This window comes from Homarus americanus, unplaced genomic scaffold (genome assembly GCF_018991925.1).
Source record: "Homarus americanus isolate GMGI-L3 unplaced genomic scaffold, GMGI_Hamer_2.0 scaffold25860, whole genome shotgun sequence".
NCBI classification, from domain to species: domain Eukaryota; kingdom Metazoa; phylum Arthropoda; class Malacostraca; order Decapoda; family Nephropidae; genus Homarus; species Homarus americanus.
The window spans coordinates 157,383-181,689 of record NW_024724693.1 but is presented as its reverse complement, the minus strand read 5'-3'; the positions used below and the strand labels follow the sequence as shown (position 1 = coordinate 181,689).

General features: G+C 39.9%; 1 protein-coding gene across 1 annotated transcript; it reads right to left on the bottom strand.

Annotated features, from left to right (window-relative positions):
* Positions 1 to 679: 679 nt before the first annotated feature.
* Positions 680 to 3,648, bottom strand: LOC121864522 (neurofilament heavy polypeptide-like). The gene is made up of 2 exons (XM_042363593.1): positions 2,958 to 3,648; positions 680 to 2,871 (listed from the first exon to the last, which is right to left on the bottom strand). Exons 1-2 carry the CDS (start codon positions 3,646 to 3,648, stop codon positions 680 to 682), a joined length of 2,883 nt encoding a protein of 960 aa, XP_042219527.1.
* Positions 3,649 to 24,307: the final 20,659 nt, after the last annotated feature.

Genomic DNA, 24,307 nt, shown 5'->3' with positions numbered 1-24,307 from the left:
TTATTCTTGAATTATTCTTATTCAGTTTTCTCATTCGTATGTCTTTATTATTTCCTTTTTCGTATTATTTTGTTTTTATTGGGTTGCTTTTATTTTGTTTTTAGGTTAATTCCTTTATTATTATTTTCTTAGGACTTATTTTTTTTCTTGGTCTGATTTGATGTTTTCTAATTTTCTCTTTATTTTATTATATTTTCTGTTTTATTTCCTCTTTCTTGATTTGATTTTGCTATTCTCTTCCTTTTTTCTTATTTTTTCTCGTGTTTGTCTTTTGTAATATTTTCTTATTTTTCATTTATCTTTCCATTCATAGATATCAAATATAATCCAAGAAAATAAATAATCTAAATTAGTTGTTTTTATGGATCTCCAGGTTACATTACGTTGGGGATTTGTTTTTAATAATTAATTCTAACTAATCCGTTTTAGTGGACATACATAATGACTAAAATTCCATTGTTTTTATCCCATTAAGTCTTCTGGGTAATGTTATTAAACTATGAAGATATTATTTTGGATATTCATTGAAGTCTGAGGGTTGGCGACCACTGCCCCCTTTCCTCCATCCCTGTCAGTGAAATTATAATTGGCATATTATTATTAATATTATTATTATTGTAATTTTTGTTCTTGTTATTTTGGCGACTTGTGTCCTCCTGGCGTCCTGTGTCAGCCAATCTTATCCGGCGTCTTGTGTCCTGGCGTCTTGTGTCTGGCGTCTTGTGTCCTGGCGTCTTGTGTCCACCTGGCGTCTTGGTCCACCTGGCGTCTTGCGTCCACCTGGCGTCTTGTGTCCGCTTGGCGTCTTGTGTCCACCTGGCGTCTTGTGTCCGCCAGGCGTCTTGTGTCGCCTGGCGTCTTGTGTCCGCGGCGTCTTGTCGCCTGGCGTCTTGTGTCCGCCAGGCGTCTTGTGTCGGCCTGGCGTCTTGTTCCACCTGGCGTCTTGTGTCGCCTGGCGTCTTGTGTCCGCTTGGCGTCTTGTGTCGCTTGTCTTGTGTCCGCCTGGCGTCTTGTGTCCGCCTGGTCTTGTGTCCGCCTGGCGTCTTGTGTCCGCCTGGCGTCTTGTCCGCCTGGCGTCTTGTGTCCGCCTGGCGTCTTGTGTCCGCCAGGCGTCTTGTGTCCGCCAGGCGTCTTGTGTCCGCCAGGCGTCTTGTGTCGGCCTGGCGTCTTGTGTCCACCTGGCGTCTTGGGTCCGCCTGGCGTCCGTGTCCGCCTGGCGTCTTGTGTCCGCCTGGCGTCTTGTGTCCGCCAGGCGTCTTGTGTCCGCCTGGCGTCTTGTGTCCGCCTGGCGTCTTGTGTCCGCCTGGCGTCTTGTGTCCGCCTGGCGTCTTGTCCGCCAGGCGTCTTGTGTCCGCCAGGCGTCTTGGTCCGCCAGGCGTCTTGTGTCCGCCAGGCGTCGGCATCGCCAGGCGTCCTTGTCCGCCTGGCGTCTTGTATCCGCCTGGCGTCTTGGTCCGCCTGGCGTCTTGTGTCCGCCTGGCGTCTTGTGTCCGCCTGGCGTCTTATCGCCTGGCGTCTTGTGTCCGCCTGGCGTCTTGTCGCCTGGCGTCTTGTGTCCGCCTGGCGTCTGCCGCCTGGCGTCTTGGTCCGCCTGGCGTCTTGTCTCCGCCTGGCGTCTTGTGTCGCCTGGCGTCTTTATCCACCTGGCGTCTTGTGTCCTCCTAACGTCTTGTGTCCGCCAGGCGTCTTGTGTCCGCCTGGCGTCTTGTGTCCACCTGGCGTCTTGTGTCCACCTGGCGTCTTGTGTCCTCCTGGTGTCTGTCCGCTTGGCGTCTTGTGTCCGCTTGGCGTCTTGTGTCCGCCTGGCATCTTGTCCGCCTGGCGTCTTGTGTCCGCCAGGCGTCTTGTGTCCGCCTGGCGTCTTGTGTCCGCCTGGCGTCTTGTGTCCTGGCGCCTTGTCCGCCAGGCGTCTTGTGTCCGCCAGGCGTCTTGTGTCCGCCTGGCGTCTTGTGTCCGCCCTGGCGTCTTGTATCCGCCCGGCGTCTTGTGTCCGCCTGGCGTCTTGTGTCCGCCTGGCGTCTCGTGTCCGCCTGGCGTCTCGTCCGCCTGGCGTCTGTGTCCGCCTGGCGTCTTGTATCCGCCTGGCGTCTTGTGTCCGCCTGGCGTCTTGTATCGCCTGGCGTCTTGTGTCCGCCTGGCGTCTTGTGTCCGCGGCGTCCTGTGTCCGCCTGGCGTCTTGTGTCCGCCTGGCGTCCTGTGTCCGCCTGGCGTCTTGTTCCGCCTGGCGTCTTGTGTCCGCCTGGCGTCTTGTGTCCGCCTGGCGTCTTGTGTCCGCCTGGCGTCTTGTGTCCGCCTGGCGTCTTGTGTCCGCCTGGCGTCTTGCCAGCTCCGCCTGGCGTCTTATGTCCGCCAGGCGTCTTGTATCCGCCAGGCGTCTTGTGTCCGCCAGGCGTCTTGTGTCCGCTTGGCGTCTTGTGTCCGCGGCGTCTGCTGTCCGCAGGCGTCTTGTGTCCGCCTGGCGTCTTGTGTCACCATGGCGTCTTGTGTCCACCTGGCGTCTTGTGTCCGCCTGGCGTCTTGTGTCCGCCTGGCGTCTTGTGTCCGCCTGGCGTCTTGTGTCCGCCTGGCGTCCTGTGCTCCGCCTGGCGTCCTGTGTCCTGGCGTCCTGTCGCGGCGTCTTGTGTCCGCTGGCGTCTTGTGTCGCGGCGTCTTGGTCCGCTTGGCGTCTTGTGTCCCTTGGCGTCTTGTGTCCGCCTGGCGTCTTGTGTCCGCCTGGCGTCTTGTGTCCGCCTGGCGTCTTGTCCGCCTGGCGTCTTGTGTCGCCTGGCGTCTTGTGTCCGCCTGGCGTCGTGGCTCCGCCTGGCGTCTTGTGTCCGCCTGGCGTCTTGTGTCCGCCTGGCGTCTTGTGTCCGCCTGGCGTCTTGTGTCCGCCTGGCGTCACGTGTCCACCTGGCGTCTTGTCCACCTGGCGTCTTGTGTCCGCCTGGTGTCTTGTGTCCGCCTGCCGTCGTGTCCACCTGGCGTCTTGTGTCCGCCTGGCGTCTTGTGTCGCCTGGTTCTTGTGTCCGCCTGGCGTCTTGTGTCCGCCTGGCGTCTTGGTGTCCGCCTGGCGTCTTGTGTCCGCCTGGCGTCTTGTGTCCGCCTGGCGTCTTGTGTCCGCCTGGCGTCTTCGCTATCCGCCTGGCGTCTTGTGTCCGCCTGGCGTCTTGTGTCCGCCACCGGCGTCTTGTGTCCGCCTGGCGTCTTGTATCCGCCTGGCGTCTTGTGTCCGCCTGGCGTCTTGTGTCCGCCTGGCGTCTCTTGGTCCGCCTGGCGTCTCTGTGTCCGCCTGGCGTCTCGTGTCCGCCTGGCGTCTCGTCCGCCTGGCGTCTCGTGTCCGCCTGGCGTCTCGTGTCCGCCTGGCGTCTCGTGTCCGCCTGGCGTCTCGTGTCCGCCTGGCGTCTCGTGTCCGCCTGGCGTCTCGTGTCCGCCTGGCGTCTCGTGTCCGCCTGGCGTCTCGTGTCCGCCTGGCGTCTCGTGTCCGCCTGGCGTCTCGTGTCCGCCTGGCGTCTCGTGTCCGCCTGGCGTCTCGTATCCGCCTGGCGTCTGTCCATCGCCTAGGGTCCGCTCGGGGTCCGTTCCTCGCTGCAGTTCAGTACCGCGTTCAGTGTCCGCCTCGTACCGCAAGCTTAGTGCCCACCAGTTTCTCCACCATCTTCGTGCCCTCATCTATCCCCATCTTTGTGCCCACCATCTTGTGCCCACCATCTTCGTGCCCACCATCTTCGTGCCCTCTTCGTGCCCACCATCTTCGTGCCCACCATCTTCGTGCCCTCAAGCTTCGTGCCCACCAGCTTCGTGCCCACAGCTTCGTGCCCCTAAACCCCATATTGGTAACCGTCTCCTTCTCAATGTCCACACGGCTCCCTCAAGTAAAAAAATAAAAAAAACAAGGAAATTCTGTGTTCTCTACCTAGAGGTTCCCAAAAAGTGTGTTACTTACATACATTACTCACCTTTGTTACTTACCTGTATTAATCACATTTTTTATTTACCCATGTCCTATGTATTACTTATCTGTGCTATTTGTTATTGTTCCGTGTTAACCAGTGTTACTTGTTACGTACCCTTGTTACTTGAGTTACCGCTTTCAACTTACATGCGTTATCATTATCCTTTTCCCGTGTTATGTTATGCTTACCTGGATTTCGTACCTTTGTTATTAACCTGAGTTAATTACCTCGGTTACTTACCTGAGTTACATACCTTAATACTAACCTGAGTTATTTACCTGTGGTACTTACTTGTATTACCTTTGTTACTAAAAAATTCCTTAACCGTGTTACTTTCTTAGAGTATATTACTTACACGAGTTACTTACCTTTGATATTTACCTGAGTTACTTCCCTATGTTACTTACCTGAGTTACCTGAATTACTTACCTGTATTACTTTTGTTGCTAAACTTTATTCCGAACCGTGTTACTTACCTATAATACTTACCTGTGTTACTTACCTGAGATACTTAACTGAGTTAATTGCCTTTAATATTTACCTGAGTTACTTAACTATATTACTTACCTATATTACTTACCTGAGTTACTTACCTGTATTACTTGCCTGAGTTATTACCCGAGTTACTTACTTGAGTTACTTACCTTTGTTAATTACCTGTGTTACTTACCTGAGTTACCTGTTTAAACCTACCTGACTTATTTAACTGTGCTACTTACCTGTATTATCCATGTCACATGTTACTTGCATTACGTCCCTTGTTAATATTTACCCAAGTTACTTACGTTTACTTACATATGTTACCTGTGACGCACTTGTTACCTGTGACGCACTTGTGTTACCTGTGACGCACTTGTTACATGTGACGCACTTGTGTTACCTGTGACGCACTAGCATTGTGTCGTCGTACAATATGGCCGCCATGACGACCATTTTTATTTTTATTACATTTATTTATTTTTCTTTTATTTGACATCTTGGTGATATGTTACGTGTGGGATTTTTATTGGAGCAATATGGAGCATTTAGAGGAAAGGAGATAAATTTAGAGCACTTTGAGGCTCTAAATCCGTATACATGGAGCCTTATCAGGGACCAAAGGTATATAGTCTAGCCATGTTCAAAATGTCTCATTTATGTACCATTATAGACATATTCAGCCAATCGTCTACTTATTCTTGGGTTAAAATAGATTTAATTTCATTTATATTGATGCATATAATTACTACCCCTCCACTCCTCCACTCCCCCACTCACTGCCCCCACCCTTCACTCCCTTCCCTATCCCAGGTCATCTTAGGTCACTGTAAGATGTAGGTCAGGTGAATACTAGTGTGTGTGTGTTTGTTTTGACTGTGAGAATTATAAAACGGATCCCAACACATCGAGTGACATAACCCGAAGTACTGTTATAATATAAGAACATATAAAATAAGGAGTCTGATAGTTGCCTGTGCATGGTAGCTCGTCGACCACATCACATACAGCCTCCTTTCTTTCAGAGCCCATACCAGCAGCCATTCTCCAACACCTATTTCCTTTATTCCTAAACCTAACTTATCCAACTTATGGTCAGCCCCCGGAATAACTTTATATCCCCCTTATTTCTTCCTCGATAGAGTTGTAACATTCCATTATACATTCTCAAAACTCACCTCTTTCTTTCTATATAAACCCACTTTTCAAATACACTGTCTCAGGCTGCTCTTAGTTAGCCCCTCTGTGTTGATGTTGTTAAGGCTGTATACTACTACCGAAGACTTCCCAAAAAACGTTAGCAGATTTGTTCGACAAGATTTTCCTAAATAAACTGCAGGGGTGGTCTGAAATGGCAAATGAAATTCAACACCAGCAAGTGCAGTACTTAATATTGGAAGAACAAATTTATAATGTATACAGCCTTAACAACATCAACCTAGAGAAGTCGACTTGTGAAAGAGACCTAGGGGTACTTGTAAGCCCGGACCTACGGCCTAGAAAACAGTGCGTTAATGTTCGAAATAAGGCAAACAGAGTATTGGGTTTATATCTAGAAGTGTAAGTAACAAGAGTGCAGAGGTCTTATTGCAACTATATCTTTGGCTAGTCAGGCCGCACCTCGATTATGCGGTTCAGTTCTGGTGCCCCTATTATAGAATGGACATAAATTCACTAGAGTCGGTGCAGCGAAGAATGACAAAATGATTCCGGGACTTAGAAACCTTCCATATCAGGATAGGTTAAAGAAACATAACTTGCATTCCCTAGAAAGACGAAGAGTGCGGGGAGATATGATAGAAGTATTTAAGTGGGTGAAAGGAATTAATAAAGGATATAGATAAAGTTCTATAATATCCGGACAGGATAGGACTAGGAGCAACGGATTCAAGTTGATAAGTTTAGGCTTAGGAGGGAGATAGGAAGAAACTGGTTCACAAATAGGGGTGGACGAGTGGAACAAGCTTAGCAACTTTGTAGTAAGTGCGGGAACTCTGGAAAGTTTCCAAAAGGAGGCTAGATAGATTCATGGATGATAGAGAGTGGTAGTAATCCTCGACAGGAGCTGCCATGCACAGGCCAACCGGCCTATTGAGACTTTATTTCTTAGGTTCTTATGTTCTTAGATCCTCCTGTAATGCATTTGCATCCTGCCCTGAATTAATTTGCTGCCCTTTTTGGTGTCATCCGCAAACTTGCTTATGTCACTGCTGATCCCAGTATCTAGATCGTTTATGTAGATTTTGAACAAGAGTGGGCCTAGTACTGACCCCTGGGGAACCCCACTGGTTACACGGCCCCACTCAGATTTAACACCATCTACGCTGACCCTCTGCGTTCTATCGGCGAGCCATGATTTTATCCAATTTAAAACTTTCCCTCGATACCATGAGCCTTAATTTTTCTGAAGCCTGAGTTTTCATTGGTTTATTTTTTATCCGAGGAAATTATTATTACAGATTATCAGGACATAACTCTAAAACGTAACTAATCCAACGTAACCTAATCCAACGTAATTCAATCCAACGTAACCTAATCCAACCTAAACTAATCCAATTTATCAACTTTCATATTTTTTTTGGGTCTGTTACTGGTGGAGGTTAAACCCTGGTGGAATATAATATAATGTGCGTATTAATTATATTCGCAGTTGTATGAGAGAGAGAGAGAGAGAGAGAGAGAGAGAGAGAGAGAGAGAGAGAGAGAGAGAGAGAGAGAGAGAGAGAGAGTATCTAACCCCGCCATCTGTGAACGCGACAACATATAGAAATGAATTTTGATGAAACTCGTTATGAACCAGCTCGGGCGCGCGAGTTCGATAATCATTATTTTCCTCCATATTTTGGGGAGTTATGGGCCATTCTGTCCCCATTTAACTGGGACACTCTACACCCTCGCTGTCAACGTAGGGCATTTTTCTGGACGCACGTAAATAGTGGTCTATGTAGTGTTTATCATTTGTTACTTACCTGAGTTTTATGATTTGGTAATATTTTGCATGATATTAAAATTTCGTATTATTAGTCTTAAGTATTACGTATTTAAATAAGATAGTGATAGTAAAATTATTTGTTTTGGTAGGATATATAAATTTCTATTAGGTTTTGTCACCATCTAACGTGCCTAAGATAAATGGTAATGCTGCGTATACTCATGTTGGCTATAGGCAGTATATGCTGTTATGAGTGTGTGTGTGTGAGTGTGAGAAACTTGAGTGTCATCCTAGATATGTATATGAGGTGGATGACTGATGACAAGTGGATGACAGAACATGGGGTGACAGTAAACGTGGATGACATGAAGTGGCGGGTGAGTAAAGAGATGAATAGAGTATGTGGATGACAATATGTATGGTTGATTAAATGGATGACAGTACAGTATGTGGATGCTAGAGAATGTGGAAGATAAAGAGTGTGGATGACAAAATATGAATGACAAAGTATGGCTGACAGAGAGTGTGGGTTGACAGAGCATGCTGTGGATGACGGCAAGGTTATGACTAAGGAAACAGATGACAGAACAAGTAAATAACAAGAAAACTACTTAATCACATCATATTGTTTTTGTTAATAACCACTAAAAAAGGATGTCAGGGCGTGATTTATGTTTTGTTTACATGATAATTGACTGAAATCACTGAAGCGTCATCTGTCAGTCAACTCTATAAACCTTTATCAGTTAATTCATTATTTATATTTAATGTCTCAGAAAATAAGATCTTGTATAATATTTAAGAGGTTGTTATATTAACTGACATATTACCAATACTTATTTCATTATTGTATTATACAGAGGAATATTACCAAATCATCATTATTTTTGGATATATTTATTTTCTTTGTCATTACAGGTGAGTAAATATCTCGCTATAATGTTACACAGAAAATTAAAACCAAAATTCTTTTTAACTTGAACTAATCTTTACTCAACCAAGGTAATGGTGTTAGCTTAAGGTAACCTATAATGACTTTTTAAGATCAAATATAATTGTTAGGATTACTTAGGCCTAATTGACTAAATCTAATAAAATGGAAACTAAGGAAAGAAAATTGGGTCTAATTAAAATTATCTTTATTCCAATTAAACCTAACCTAACGTACCTTCCGTTAACTAACCTAACCTAACCTAACCAACCTTCCGTTAACTAACCTAACCTCACCTTCTTACTTCACCTCACCTCCTTACCTTACCTCCTCACCTCACCTCACCTCCTTACCTCACCTCACCTTCTTACCTCACCTCACCTCCTTACCTCACCTCACCTCCTTACCTCACCTCACCTCACCTCACCTTAATCGTCCCATTTATACCTATTACACGTTCATCAGATCACTCACACGAGAGACGCATTTTACCTGTTTATTTACCATACAAATGAACGAATTATTTTTGCAATAATTCTAGAGGAAATAATTACAATTTCCCTCAGGTGATACAGAATGGGGACAATGTGTTCAGGCCTGAGTTTGTTCATCGTATTCTAGAACTGAACACCTTTGAACAATTATCACCTGGTGTATTAGATAATGAATTAGGGTTTATAGATGCACCTAGATGATAATTCTTTGGGTGGGTAATAAAATTCTTAATAAAATAATTATGTCAATACTAAAAGAGGTATTGTAAGTTATTTATGTTTTATTTACAGAAAAAAAAGGTTGATGTATAATCTGGGTAATTATTTTAACGTATAACATCAATGAGTCAATTTACTTAAAAAAATCCTAATCAGAATTCATAAAAATTTTAATTCGGTAAAATGTTGAAAATAACATCGTACCATGATTGTCTTCAGTAGAAAAATATTAATAATCTTCCATTAATTAATTTATTATTATCATCTTACCTAAACATTACCGAAAGTTTTTATTGGTGTTTATTTTACTTTCTAAAACCATTCGAGGAAATTTGTATGATAATTATCTAAAAAAAAAGTAAAGTAAATCCTTACCAAATAATTTTTCTCTTGATTAATGTGAAATAATTACTAACCTAACCTAACCTAACCTTAAACCCTTTGAAATAAGTGACCTTTGAATTGGGAATAAGTAGACGGATAAATTAACGTAATCTGATGTCCATTGCTATATTGTTAAAAGATATTAATTTCCCTATATATTTCCCTCACAAACACTTGAAATTTCCCCACAGGTAACACAGGCAACACAGGTATATGTTGCGGAGTTTGTGTTGACCTCTGAGTGTTGTTCAGTCGTATATCAGGAGTATTCAATCACCAACCTCTTGCTCTATTAAATAAATGTTGTGTTGGCGATAACTTAAGGGTCATGTATACCCAGATATATTATGTATATGTATGATCTATACTGTATATACCCAGATTATGTAATACTGTATGTATGATCTATGTATATCTAGATAGTAATGTATATGTTTAATAGTCATGGATACTAAAACAATTGTAGTAATTTTTTTTTGTATGTGAAAAATAGAATTGACACTCAGAAGACACTCACCTTCCTGAACAAGCACTTGAGTCTAAAGCACTTGAGTCCACCAACTACACACTTTTTCTCTTCTAATATCTGGTAATCACTTCAGTAGAATAAGTTGCTAATGGTCTAAAACAGTTGAATATTTTTTTTCAGAATATTCGTCTTCCATTTCTGTTCTACCCAGAGGAATATTATCAATGTATCGGTAATACTCTTATGTGATATTACAAGTCGGGGATATTTGATTTTTTTTTTTATCTTTTCGAAAATATAGATAAAAATGACCTTTTAATTCAATTGGATATTTATCTCGATTCATATATTCTGTATTTTAACGTGATTCATATTCGGGTTTTTCATAATATTAAATAAAATTGCAAATATAACTTTACCAATATTGATAAACTAGTAACAATATCGGAGGTAAGTATTCACAGGCAATGATAATTTATTCCAGTGAAACCAAGTTTGTTAACCTAACCTAACCTGACCTGACCTCACCTAAACCAGAGTGACCGTCGGGCTGCCAGGAACAACTAAGTAAATATAATGTATTGTGGTTGTTTCCTTATTACATTATATTTCTACAATGTTCAATTTTACAATCAATTCCTCTTAAAAATTTCATATTCTTCTCATTGTATTAATAAAGATTTGGGACCACGTGTTCACCTCCTGGGATAATTCACTCTACATCACTCGCCTTCATTAATGCTGTTTGGGACGATGTCTTCAATATTGTGTTATAATCTATCCAATCATCACCTGAATTATTTACCTGTTAATCTTCAGTATCAGTGAGAATTATAAGTCTTGTAAAATAATTATGTTTTTTTCACTTAATATTTCTTTCAATATTAAGTAATGTTATTTTATCAAAGACCAGGTGGAAGTTTTATGGATTTCTTGTTTATTTATTCCCTTTACTAAAACAAGTCATTATATTTTTTTTACTCTAATGTAAGAAAAGTAAATTTATTAATTTCTTTTAACCTAACTATTTATTTCCTAGCTAAGGTGATATAATTGCCAGGTTTACGTAACATGAATATCAGTTTGTAAATAAAATTAAACTCAATGGGGAGCTTAATTTAATACAACTGATTCACCAATGATCCTAAGTTTAATCTAATTGAATATAATCTAACGTAACCTAACCTAACGTAACCTAACCTAACATAACATAACCTAACGTAACCTAACGTGTCCCGGCTGTTAGTGGACCGTATTGCTTGAGGCGTTATTATTTGGAATATATTTCTCCGATTGAACTGAAATTTCATGCAAGTGACAGGTAGACATAGGTAGACATAGGCAGTGACAGGTAACGGGTAGACACAGCTAAACACAGGTAACAGAGGTAGACATAGGTAGTCATAGGTAACACAGCTAGACACAGGTAGACATAGGTAACACAGGTAGACATAGGTAACACAGCTAGACACAGTTAGACATAGGTAACACAGGTAGACGCAGGTAGACATAGGTAACATAGGTAGACATAGGTAACACAGGTAGACGCAGGTAGACATAGGTAACACAGGTAGACACTGCATTGGTTCGGGTCTTTGTGTTCAGCTGTATCTCAAAGGCTTATGCATTAGTTACCTTGGAAATAACCAACTATCCATCACCCCTCCTATTCCCCCTGTACTGAGATAACTAGCCCTAACACACCCTAACCCTACTGTACTGACATTACTAGTTATGACATCTCCTATCCTTCCTATTTTAGACCATCACTAGCACTTTATATACTTCCTGTGGTGAGATTTACTAGCTCTAACCCCTCCTATCCCTCGTGTCCTAGAACATCTATCCCTACCACACGTTGCCACATACTCAATACACCTGTCTGTCTCCCGTGATAGCCGACCCGAAGCTCTTTCCGGTGATGGATAAATATTTCCAGATATACTCGTTAACATGTTAGAGTGGGTGGTTGAGGGGGGTATCTTCCTTCCTTCCTTCCTTCCTTCCTTCCTTCCTTTCGTCCGTCAGTCCAGTGGCTACCCTGGCTATATTAGACGTTGATTCAAGAACTATTGTGGGTAGGTTTTACACACACACACACACACACACACAAACACAATAAGTCATCCACACACAACCTCTTGTAGTGATTCATCCACACACAACCTCTTGTAGTGAGTCATCCACACACACAACCTCTTGTAGTGAGTCATCCACACACACAACCTCTACACAATAAGTCATCCACACACAACCTCTTGTAGTGAGTCATCCACACACAACCTCTTGTAGCGAGTCATCCACACACAACCTCTTACAATAAGTCATCCACACACGACCTCGTGTAGTGAGTCATCCACACACGACCTCTTGTAGTGAGTCATCCACACACACGACCTCTTGTAGTGAGTCATCCACACAGAACCTCTTGTAGTGAGTCATCCACACACAACCTCTTGTAGTGAGTCATCCACACACAACCTCTTGTAGTGAATCATCCACACACAACCTCTTGTAGTGAGTCATCCACACACACCCTCTTGTAGTGAGTCATCCACACACAACCTCTTGTAGTGAATCATCCACACAGAACCTCTGTAGTGAGTCATCCACACAAACCTCTTGTAGTGAGTCAACCCCACACACCTCTTTGTAGTGAGTCATCCACACAGAACCCCCTAGTAGTGAGTCATCCACACACAACCTCTTGTAGTGAGTCAACCACACACAGCCTCTTGTAGTGAGTCATCCACACACACGACCTCTTGTAGTGAGTCATCCACAGACACCCTCTTGTAGCGAGTCATCCACACACAACCTCTTGTAGTGAGTCATCCACACACGACCTCTTGTAGTGAGTCATCCACACACTCGACCTCTTGTAGTGAGTCATCCACACACAACCTCTTGTAGTGAGTCATCCACACACAACCTCTTGTAGCGAGTCATCCACACACAACCTCTTACAATAAGTCATCCACACACAACCTCTTGTAGCGAGTCATCCACACATAACCTCTGGTAGTGAGTCATCCACACACAACCTCTTGTAGTGAGTCATCCACACACGACCTCTTGTAGTGAGTCATCCACACACAACCTCTTGTAGCGAGTCATCCACACACGACCTCTTGTAGTGAGTCATCCACACACAACCTCTTGTAGTGAGTCATCCACACACAACCTCTTGTAGTGAGTCATCCACACACAACCTCTTGTAGTGAGTCATCCACACACAACCTCTTGTAGTGAGTCATCCACACACAACCTCTTGTAGTGAGTCATCCACACACGACCTCTTGTAGTGAGTCATCCACGCACAACCTGTTCCAATGATTCTTAATAATTGTTTTTCTAGTAAATTTTTATCACACCTCAACAATATATTTCTTCCTTTTGTTGAGCAGGTCAAGGCAGGCCAGGGCAGGTCAGGTCAGGTCAACATTTAGGACCATTTAGGGATACAGGAGGTCAGGCGCCGCCATCTTGTTTACATCCCGAGTCAGGACATGGCCGGCCGCCCACAGTGCCACAACAAGGGGGAGGGGCGGCGGCACTCACCCAGGCCTTCCCGACCCAAGCCAACCTATACTCCTGGCACTCTTCCTACTCGCTCCTGGCACTCTTCCTACTCGCTCCTGGCACTCTTCCTACTCGCTCCTGGCACTCTTCCTTCTCGCTCCTGGAAACATCCTAACAAAACACGAGAATCGACCCTTAACATTTCCAAACATTTTTTGTTATGACGATGTTTATGATTCAGTAAAGAAACATTGTACACAGTCTCTCTCAGCCTCTAAGTTGGACCAATATAAACATCTGCCTGTCTGCCTGTCTATCTGTCTGTCTGTCTGTCTGCCTGTCTGTCTGTCTGCCTGTCTGTCTGTCTGTCTGTCTGTCTGTCTGTCTGTCTGCCTGTCTGTCTCCCACCATAATTTAAATCAAATCTAGCCACGTATTTCTGTGAATTGTGTGAGTGATGTATACTGTAGTTATATCGCTCAGGTTATCACTCGCTTGACAATTCCACACGTGTTTTTAAATAGTCTATATGCCAATAACTTTACCATGTGAGGTGTGGTTGTGAGCAGAGCCAGGGATAGCACCCGTGAGATAAACATATAAGCATTGGTAATACTTCCTTGGGTTATACTGTTATCTAGTCTTTATCCGAGGTTCTGTTTTGGTTCTTATCTCATCATCCTGTGGCTATTCACCATATTTATGCTTGATATTCTTTGTGTTCACCTTCGTAGTGAATTTTTACACCTGTGAGAGATAGCCACGAGTTGATTACAGGTATGGTGATCACAGTCATTATATAGTACTCTCGGTATTGTTAGTTTACGTGTTAACTGATGTGGTGTTATGTTAACTTATCTGCTGTGTTAACTCGCCTTATGTTGTGTTAACTTGTTTGATATTGTGTTAACTCGGCTCCTACATTATTACGAACACTGCTATTTAATTTATCTTAATATGCTATGAAGAAAAAAAAATCTAATTTAATGGATGAATGACCACATATTATGCATACATTCTAAAATAATTATCAGTTATTATTCATCTTCCTTGATCTCTGATGAATATTTATCGTGAAAATATTTGAGAATCTTGTACTGAAATCTGTCATGCATAAGACCTCTACTGAAATCTGTCATGAATAAGACCTATACTGAAATCTGTCATGCATAAGACCTCTACTGAAATCTGTCATGAATAAGACCTATACTGAAATCTGTCATGAATAAGACCTATACTGAAATCTGTCATGAATAAGACCGATACTGTACTGAAATCTGTCGTGCATAAGACCTATACTGAAATCTGTCATGAATAAGACCGATACTGTACCGAAATCTGTCGTGCATAAGACCTCTATTGAAATCTGTCATGAATAAGACCGATACTGTACTGAAATCTGTCATGCATAAGACCTCTACTGAAATCTGTCATGAATAAGACCGATACTGTACTGAAATCTGTCGTGCATAAGACCTATACTGAAATCTGTCATGAATAAGACCGATACTGTACTGAAATCTGTTGTGCATAAGACCTCTACTGAAATCTGTCATGAATAAGACCGATACTGTACTGAAATCTGTCATGCATAAGACCTATACTGAAATATGTCATGAATAACACCTAAGGTAATTCTACACAGGTATACCTTGACTGTATTATGAATGGATTATTTTTCTTTAAATTCTCCTTAAAAGTTTGTGTCAAAATTGGACAAAAAGTATTAAAAATTATCTCGATTTTATACTTTTGGAGTGAAAATTCTCGAGATGTTTACTAAGTGAGATATTATTTATTTGTTTATTTCTCAACTTGATTTCGAAATTGTCTTTTTAGTGAGGAACATTATAGAAAAATACGATAAAAGAATCAAATGGAAAAAAAAATACTTAAAATGAATCAAAATTGGAAAAAAAAATATATTAAGTTCAAATTTTAACTAAGTAAAAAAAATGATAATGTCAAAATTTAAACTTAATAAAATCGTAAATGGAGCAAGATTTTAACTCAGGAGAATAGATGTAGTGTTAAAATTAAACTTAATAAAATAGTTTAGTGACAAATACTAATCACAATAAAATACAGCAAGTACAGGTAAGCATCAACACAGGTACAGGTAAACGTCAAAACAGGTACTAGTAAACATCAACACAGGTAAAGGTTAATATCAAATACAGGTACAGTTAAACGTCAACACAGGTATAGTTTTAGGTACAAGTACAGTTTAAAGTCAATTCAGGTACAGTTAAACGTCAACACAGGTACATTATTTTTCCAATATGGTGAGAAAAAAAAATATTGTGGTGTTAAACTTGATTATCAGAACAATTGACCCCAGATCTAGCAAACGTACAGGTCACCTAATTCACAAACATTAAAGTTTAAACCTTGACGCTGATCTGATACACATACCACGTACGAATCGAAGTTAATTCCCTTACATGAGAAAGTGAATGTTTGATAATTTTTAACATTTGGTGTTTGGTTAAAATACGATGCTTAAAGATTCTGGTTAGTGAAACTCCTTGATACATTGAAACGAGGTATTTGTTATTGATATAAAATTGACGTATTTTTAAACCCTTGTAATTTGTTGACAAGTGGAGAGAATATGGGTCATTTAATTACTTTATAAAACACAACAATGATACTATGTCCTTTAAGAGTCAGCTATTTTAATAACAGGTGTATTGGCAGACAGTCCAGGTAAAGTAATCATGGTAATTGCCAATGGTGTGACGTAAACTAAAGTAGCTTAAACTAAACTCATTGATGTTTGACCAGACATCAGGTAAAGTAATGTGGCAGTGTTCCTTACCTGTACTAGTCTGGCTTACCTGATGTTACCTGTTCGATGTTACTTAATGTTACCCGTTCGATGTTACTTAATGTTACCCTCTCACATTACTTCATGTTTAACTGCTGTTGTTAATGTTTCATCTAGTAAATTTTATGAGATTTTTTTTACACAGAACCTGAGAGTGTAAAACATTTCCTGGTTCTTAGTTGTATATTTTTATTAATTTATTTATTTATGTTTGTTTAAGCTTCTGAAGGTTGGTATTTTCGAGGGATTATTTTCTGCAAGTAAGATCCGATAAATATTAATTTTTAGGTAATTTACATAAAGATCTAATTATTCTCACCTGATCGTATATCTAGTTATTATAGGGACTAATTACGCTTCATCATGTTGTAAATACTGGGTCTTGTAGTGTCCTCCTGGCGTTGGCGTTCACTCGGTTATCTTTACTATATTCACAAGGATGCACAACGTTCCATACCCTCGGCGTAGACAGTTAACGAGAGACGATTGGACAAACCTCAGCCAGACTCGGAAGTAATCACCCTTGGAAAAAAAAATCTTTTGAAACGTAATCGACCCTAGATAGTGTTTGAGCTCTGCCATCCAGTGTGCATCTTTCTCTGTTGCAACTGATTCATTATCTTACTGTTTGCAATATTGACCTGAAGGTGACCTGTGTTATGAGAGAGAGAGAGAGAGAGAGAGAGAGAGAGAGATCCTCATTAATTATACCCCAAAAATTATGTCAAGAATCGAAATTTTAAATAATAAAAATATAAACCTGCTTCAAAAATAAAAACCAATGAGGTAAAACTAGAGTTAACCCCCTCTCTCTCTCTCTCTCTCTCTCTCTCTCTCTCTCTCTCTCTCATACCAGAAGAAAATTTAGACTTTGCTAAATCAACACAATGCCTCGGCTTATTACATAACATAATCCTCTAATTTTAATTAAGCCTGTGAAATTAATAAGCTCGCTCTTCCATTGTGTCTACCCTAACCTGACCTGACCTGATTCTGACCTGACCTGACCTGACCTGACCTTACCTTTACATAATCCTCTAACTTTAATTAAAACACTGTATTTATTAATGTGGTAGTAACTCTCGACAGGAGCTGCCATGCACAGGCCAACCGGCCTATTGCAGAGTCCTTATTTTCTTATGTTCTTAATGTTTAGTTCCTTTTAAACTACAAAGGTCAACAACAACAATATATTCCTTTATTTAAGTTCTAGATTATTGTTTTAGTCTGATTTAAGGATGATGAATTGGATAGTAATTAAGAGATCGTTAAGTATGAGCACCCTCCCCCCCCCCTCCCCTCCCCCGGGCTTATTTCACCTGAAGATTTTAAATACTTTGTGTTGTTTACCTGAGGGGGTTAGGTTGGGTTAGGTTAAGGTTAGGTAAAGTTTGGTTAGGTTACAGGTGTAGGTTAGGTTAAGGTTAGGTAAAGTTTGGTTAGGTTACAGGTGTAGGTTAGGTTAGGTGTCGGTTAGAATTGGACACGGTTAGGATAGGATAGGATGAGATTAAGTTTGATTAAATTAGGTTAAGTCACGTTAGATTTGGCTTAGGTTAGGTGAGGTTAAGTTAGGTTATGGTGGTTAATCTTCAAGTGGTATTTATTTATCTTTTGTTTACCAAACTTCACTTACAAGAAAATGCAATTCAGATACTTTGGAAAGAGTTCTACTTTGGCTGCAACTGAAACTTAGAGAATTTTAGTGTTTCTTTTGTAATATCACTGAAACACTTATTATTACCGAGTGTTTACTGAAACAGGTAAATGACGACAGGTAATAGAGGAGTATACCATTTTTCTTTACCGGCAATGAAACACAATATGTTGGCAATTTATCCTTTTTCTCTTCTAATTAATTCACATTTCCTTTAATTATTAATGTCTGTTTAACTGTTAGTCAACTTATAAATAACCAATTCGTTTATATTTCCTTTACCTTTTATGAAGATTCGTGTATGTGAGTGATTCGAGATATGATTCGGGTTCAGTGTCGACTCGTATTCATAGTGTGATTTTTTTATTGTGATTGTTTAATAATGAATCATTTTCGGTCATAATACATGTTTTTGAGTGGACTACTACTGATAGTGAACCATAGAACTATCCAATAGGCTTCTTTTAGCAGAGGAAGACTGTCATTAATTACCATCACATCCCATGTCTAAACAGCTGGCCGACCACAACACCGTAAGGAGGTCTTGTAGCGCTCACCTGGGGACGTGATATTACCTGTACAGTCTCCAGGTTTTTAAAGATAATTAGTTCTATAAATATTCACTTCTCTTTGGATTGTATAGACAGTGTCGGGGTGCCAATGTACACAGTATATCCAAAAAAAAGTATCTATCCACACTGTGCGAGAGACCACGGTGATAGATATTGGGACTTGCATTTACTTTAGTATAGAGTTTAATATAAGTAATGTAATGTGTATTTATTTGGGATTAATTAATACCAACCTTCCCGGGACATGACGAGTTGCATGTAGCATTTGGGAAGTCATCGACCCATCCTGACAGATACTTTTTTGAGATACTGTACATAGACAGTGAGGGAATCTTACTTATATAGACAGTACAGGCATACACTGTACAAGTGCAGGTATACAAACAAGGTAACTAGACAGTACCAGGTATACAAAAAATACAAGTCCCCAAAAAAGTATCGTTACCCCTGGGGTCGATGTGGTTCGTGTTTTGTGAGAAATGTTAGTCCACTAGTTTGAGAACAGTTGAGCCAGTCGACCACAGGTACATCATTATCATCTGGATCAAATTATTTGGTAACACTTTTGTACAGAGAAATGCCAGAATTTCAGTTAATGCCCGGTAATTAAAGTTTTATTCCTCCATATACTTTATATATACATAAACTGTTTATATTTGAATATAGGGAGCACTGAATGCATTGGAGAAAATGCCAAAAAGCATTTCGTTTAGCATTTTACATTGTAAAGAAGGAAAAAGGAATGACACCTTTTGGGTAGACTGAGCATACAGTGCTGGTATAATGCACATAAACTAAAGGTATACAATGTAGGTATACAGTACAGGTATACACAAATGGTATACAGTAATTAATTTTGACCAAGGATAGCCCAACAAAGCCATCATGTATTTATTGTCAGTTCTTATTCGGAGAAACTCTAAAAAATAACAAAATACAGGTAAAGGCATTAAACACAGGTGTGTCAGTCGCCAGGTGGTAACGGTGTCACCTCATTAGAGTAATGTTTAATTTATAAATATTAAGTTATAATTATAGGTCGTAAATTACCTCTACATAGATTAGTATACAGTGAAATTATCATAAAATTGGCGCCTTAATTTATGGTTAATTAAAAAAAATTAATCTAGGTTCAGGTGTCGAGATTAAGGTTAATAATATGTGAGTAAAATTCTTTACACATACACAAGCATTTCGAAGACTCGGTTCAGCTGTTCAGAGTCTCAGTTTATACTTAAAGTTAGTATAACACGGATTTATATGCTCATAGACACACTACATTTTTATTTACACACACACACACACACTGACCCCTAATATGACCTCTACACCACAAATCAAACCTATTATAAATATTTACTATAAAATATATCATCATTAAGGACGTATTATACCCCATTGTGTTTCATCTAATCAAAATGTATCAAATAAATAAATAGTTTCTGAATCATTAATTATATATCAATTTATATTTAGCATAAAGATGTAACATTTATCAAGGAATTAAATTATGTGGATTATCACCTTGTATAGTGGTAATTTGGACCAATTATTAGGCTATTGATAATTGATCTAGACAATACTGAAGATTTTAAAACGAGTGCATGATTTAATACAGTTGAACGATTGCTGTTACAAAATTCCTGTATTGAGCGACAAGGAGTTTTGTAACGGTGGTCGGGAGAATTGTCCGCTGTTGGTAAATACAAAGTTGTTTTTAACGTGATGGATTGTAATAGATTTTTTTGTTTTTAGTTAATAGAAATATTTATAATGGATGGGTCTCAATACTGGAAAACAAAGACGCTTAGACAGTGTAAATTAACGCGTTGGAGTAGTCACATTATTTGCCTATTAGTATACTATTGATATCTTATTATTTTTATTACTTTTTTTTTCCTGATTACCGGTTTTTTTAATTAAATAAAAAATTTCATTATTTTAAGGTTGAAGATATAATTATTTTTTGGGGTTCATATAATAATAATTTCCTCTATATTAAATTAAGTTTTAATTTTACTTGCTTAGGGTCTCATTTTTCTTTATTTGAAATAACACTTGAGCTTACAGGTGTATATATTAATTATTTAGAATCTACAGGTAATTTATAGGTAATGAACGCCTATCTTGAACACCTGAACCTAAAATAATATTAACAGATAAGTATATGATAAAAACATGTGCGTAATGGTCGAATATTGATATGCTAATGATACAGTAATTAGGTGGGTTGACCTTAGTAATGGTGTAAGCGCATGTGTTTAGCGCACCTGGTCATCTTGGGTCATTCAAGCGCCGGCACTTGGTTTATTACTTCTGGTGCCGCCTTACACACACACACACAGACACAGACACAGACACAGACACACACACACACACACACACACACACACACACACACACACACTATTTCCTGCCTGACTGTGTGTTGGTGCTGAAGACTTGTTTAATGATGAGGGTGATGACCTGACCACACTGTTTGACCTGTCTTATTCATTCATGACCTAAGCACACTGTTTGACCTGTCTTATTCATTCATGACCTGATCACACTGTTTGTAGGACCTGTCACACCCATTGATGACCTGACCACACCTACAGTACCTCAATCACACCCATTGATGACCTGACCACACCTATAGTACCTCAATCACATCTTACACAACTCGGGGTAAATAACATATAACACCTATGTATTAATCGACAAGTACAGGACATAATACAGTAGATTACATAATTCTCTCTCTTATTTGACTGTATTAGATGTACGATTACAGTATCATAACGATGGCATGACCACAATTAAGCAAAAAATAAAAGTAATTTCTCTAAATGCATTTTCAGAAAGGCTTTTAGGGAAATTTAATAAAAGTACTCAGTTTTGGGTAGATTGAGTACTGTTTAATTTTGTTTGTGAATTTAAACAAAAGTACTCTGCCTTGCTTAGATGTAGGACTGTTAAAGCTTTTGTGAATCATTAATGTTTACAAAAGTACTCAGGTTTGGCTTAATTCCCGACTATAAAAGCTACAGATGGACTACAAAAGCACATTAAGATTTTTTTTACCGTGTGTGTGTGTGTGTATAGCCATTTGTCTTCTCACCTGGTCAACCTCGTGCTCACCTGGCAGTGATAATTAATTAGCTGTGTTACGGCTTCGTCAGTAGTTGTCACGGTATCAGGTCTTGTAGGGTTGGGGTGGGGGGGGGTTTGTGGGTTGTCGCTGTCATACCGGGAGTTAACACTGTTTTGATGATTAAGTGTTTCGACAGGTGTTATCTGACCTGACCTGACCTGACCTGACCTAACCTAACCTGACCTGACCTAACCTGACCTAACCTAACGAAGCAATTTTTTTAACATTTTCATCATCAATATTGTTGTGTACAGCTTAGCTCAAGAATAAGCTTGTAGTTTCTATCCAGCTTAACCCTACTTAAGCTGAAGGACACGCTTGATAGTAGCTGTGACAGTTGGTTTATGACAGAAATATAAGTTGTGAAAGTTAGTTTATGACAGAAGAATAAGCTGTGACAGTTTATGACAGAGACCCGTGACAGTTGATAACATTTGGATATCATTTAAACACCGAAACAATGTTATCTTTAGGTGTGGTGAAGGTCAGTGTTATCTTACAGTGTAGTGAAGATGGTCTATCACTTGGTCTCAGTCTTCAAAGGGCCACATTCAACACCTACTCTATATAAATTCAACCTGTTAAATATTCACTCTGGATTGTATCATAATTAGCATTTAATTTTGTTTTAATTTTACCATTTACAGGGGCTAGTTTATTGTGCACCCCATACTCATCCTGTGAGCGGTAGCGCAAAATGATTACAAGAGTAGAGTTTACAAAGGGTCAGTATAACTAACCCCCGTGGTCAGGATATTATGGCACTGAATGTTACACAGTCTTTCAAATAGATTCTTTGTTTAGTTCTGTACATATAGGGTAACTTATTCACAACTGCCTGAGTACAGGAGTCTGAGGCAGTATATCTGGCCTCACACTTTGTTATTCACATTTGCGTGAGAGGTATTCAAGCACATAGTGTGTTTGTTTCTATACACGGGAACTGATATAGCTACTAAGTGCAGAAAAGTGGATACAATCTTAATATGTCGGCTATCTTGCCATTAGAGATGAAGTGTTGTGCCATTTCACACACACTGTGCTTGGACCTGTCCCTAAAAGGTTCTATCTTCACACAGTCGAGGACCACAACTTACAGCTAAATGTTCTGATTCTTCTTCTCCTGGGCCATTTTAGCGATTCTGGACCCGCTGTTGAACTAGACTTAATGAAGAAATGTTATATGTTAGATCTTAATCATAAGTTGTCTCTGATCCTGAAACAATATTTAAATATGATCGCTACAGGTGAGAGCAAAGGTGTTGAAAGACTTAATTACCTATTCATAATCACAAAAATTAAAAAAATAAATCTGGTTTAAGTACCATATTACTTTTTATTTATTACTATTGTATGTAAGTACAAATATGTCAATATTTTATTTTATCAAGTCAGGATTTTAGAAGTCTGACCTCCCCCCCCCCCTGCAGAGGAAGTTTTTCACACACAGTCCAAATTTTGGCTCATTATGTAAAAGATTTGTATGATTTTTCAAAGTGTTTCACATTCTGTTTACATTAAAATGAAACAAACTACAATATGTAAATTCTAGTACCATATATTTTTCACAATGGTTATTCACTGGATGTTCAGAAATGATTGTTTGAGATTTATTTTAATTCATTGCTTGGTTTATCTCTACTCAACATCAAGTAAATATCAGCCATTATGTTAGGATCCCAACGTCCCTAAATGTGATTTTTTTCCCCTAACTTTAGCTCTATCTAGGGGAAATTTACCTCCGTGCTCATTTGACACATCAGCTAGATTTTCAGGGAAGAAATTAAAATGACTGGAAAAAGTGAATATTTAGGGACATAAGAACTCCTGTGTCATTATAAACAACTAGATCTTCTTGGATGAGTAGTTTATAGTTATTTTGAGACAGACCCACAACATTCTGACCTACAGTTCCAAAAATCCGTCATCATTATTTAGAAGAGTTATCTGAGACCTAGTTAAAATTCCTTCTTTCAGTTCAGGATCTGTAATGCCGGGGAATATGTCACACAAGTACTGGAATCTACTACTGTCTTTGTTCAGGTCCTTCAGAAAATTGCCCTTGAGATTAGACTTTATGTGAAGTGACAGTAAATAGATCATTTGTTTTGCTTTTTTGGGGTTATACAATGGTTGATACTCCACACTATGCTGCCCAGGAACAATCATTTCACGAGGAGTTCAGGCAGTCATCAGGTAATGTTGATGTGTAGTCCAGCTGTCCAATAAGCAAAGAAAGCAGCAATATTTCGTGAACACTTTGCATGTCACGGAGCTAAATCACTTTCAAATCACCACACATGCATTTCACTTGTAGTTTTCATACCAAACAATCAAAACAATCACCAAATTTTTATATATCTCTTTTAGGTAAACAGGAAAATACACAAAATACAGTCAACTGATGAAATCCACATTCTGTACCGAAAAATCGAAATTATTGCCCTCAAGTTCATATGATACAAGTGCTTTTGAGTCTAATGCAAAAATTTTATTATCCAGTATCTATGATTAATCTTACCTGGATATTGAGTACAGGTGTTGATTTCATGTAGACCCGAGATATTATTACCTAACCTAACCCAACCTAAACCGAAATATCAATATAATCTCGAAAGAAAATTAGCGTATCTACAGGCACTGATTGACGTAGGTGGCACTTGGAAGGTAAGCCCTGTCACTATCATCTACCAGGTATGGCACCATATTAAGCCTGCCATGTAATGTGTCTGTCATGTTGTGTTGATTCGTA

Excerpts from the sequence above, each read along its gene's own strand:
- LOC121864522 (XM_042363593.1), bottom strand. The coding sequence starts at position 3,648 with ATGAGGGCACGAAGATGGTGGAGAAACTGGTGGGCACTAAGCTTGCGG. Across the intron at positions 2,872-2,957 it reads AGGCGGACACAAGACGCCAG|GCGGACACAAGACGCCAGGC; the intron begins GTGGACACGACG and ends ACGTGACGCCAG.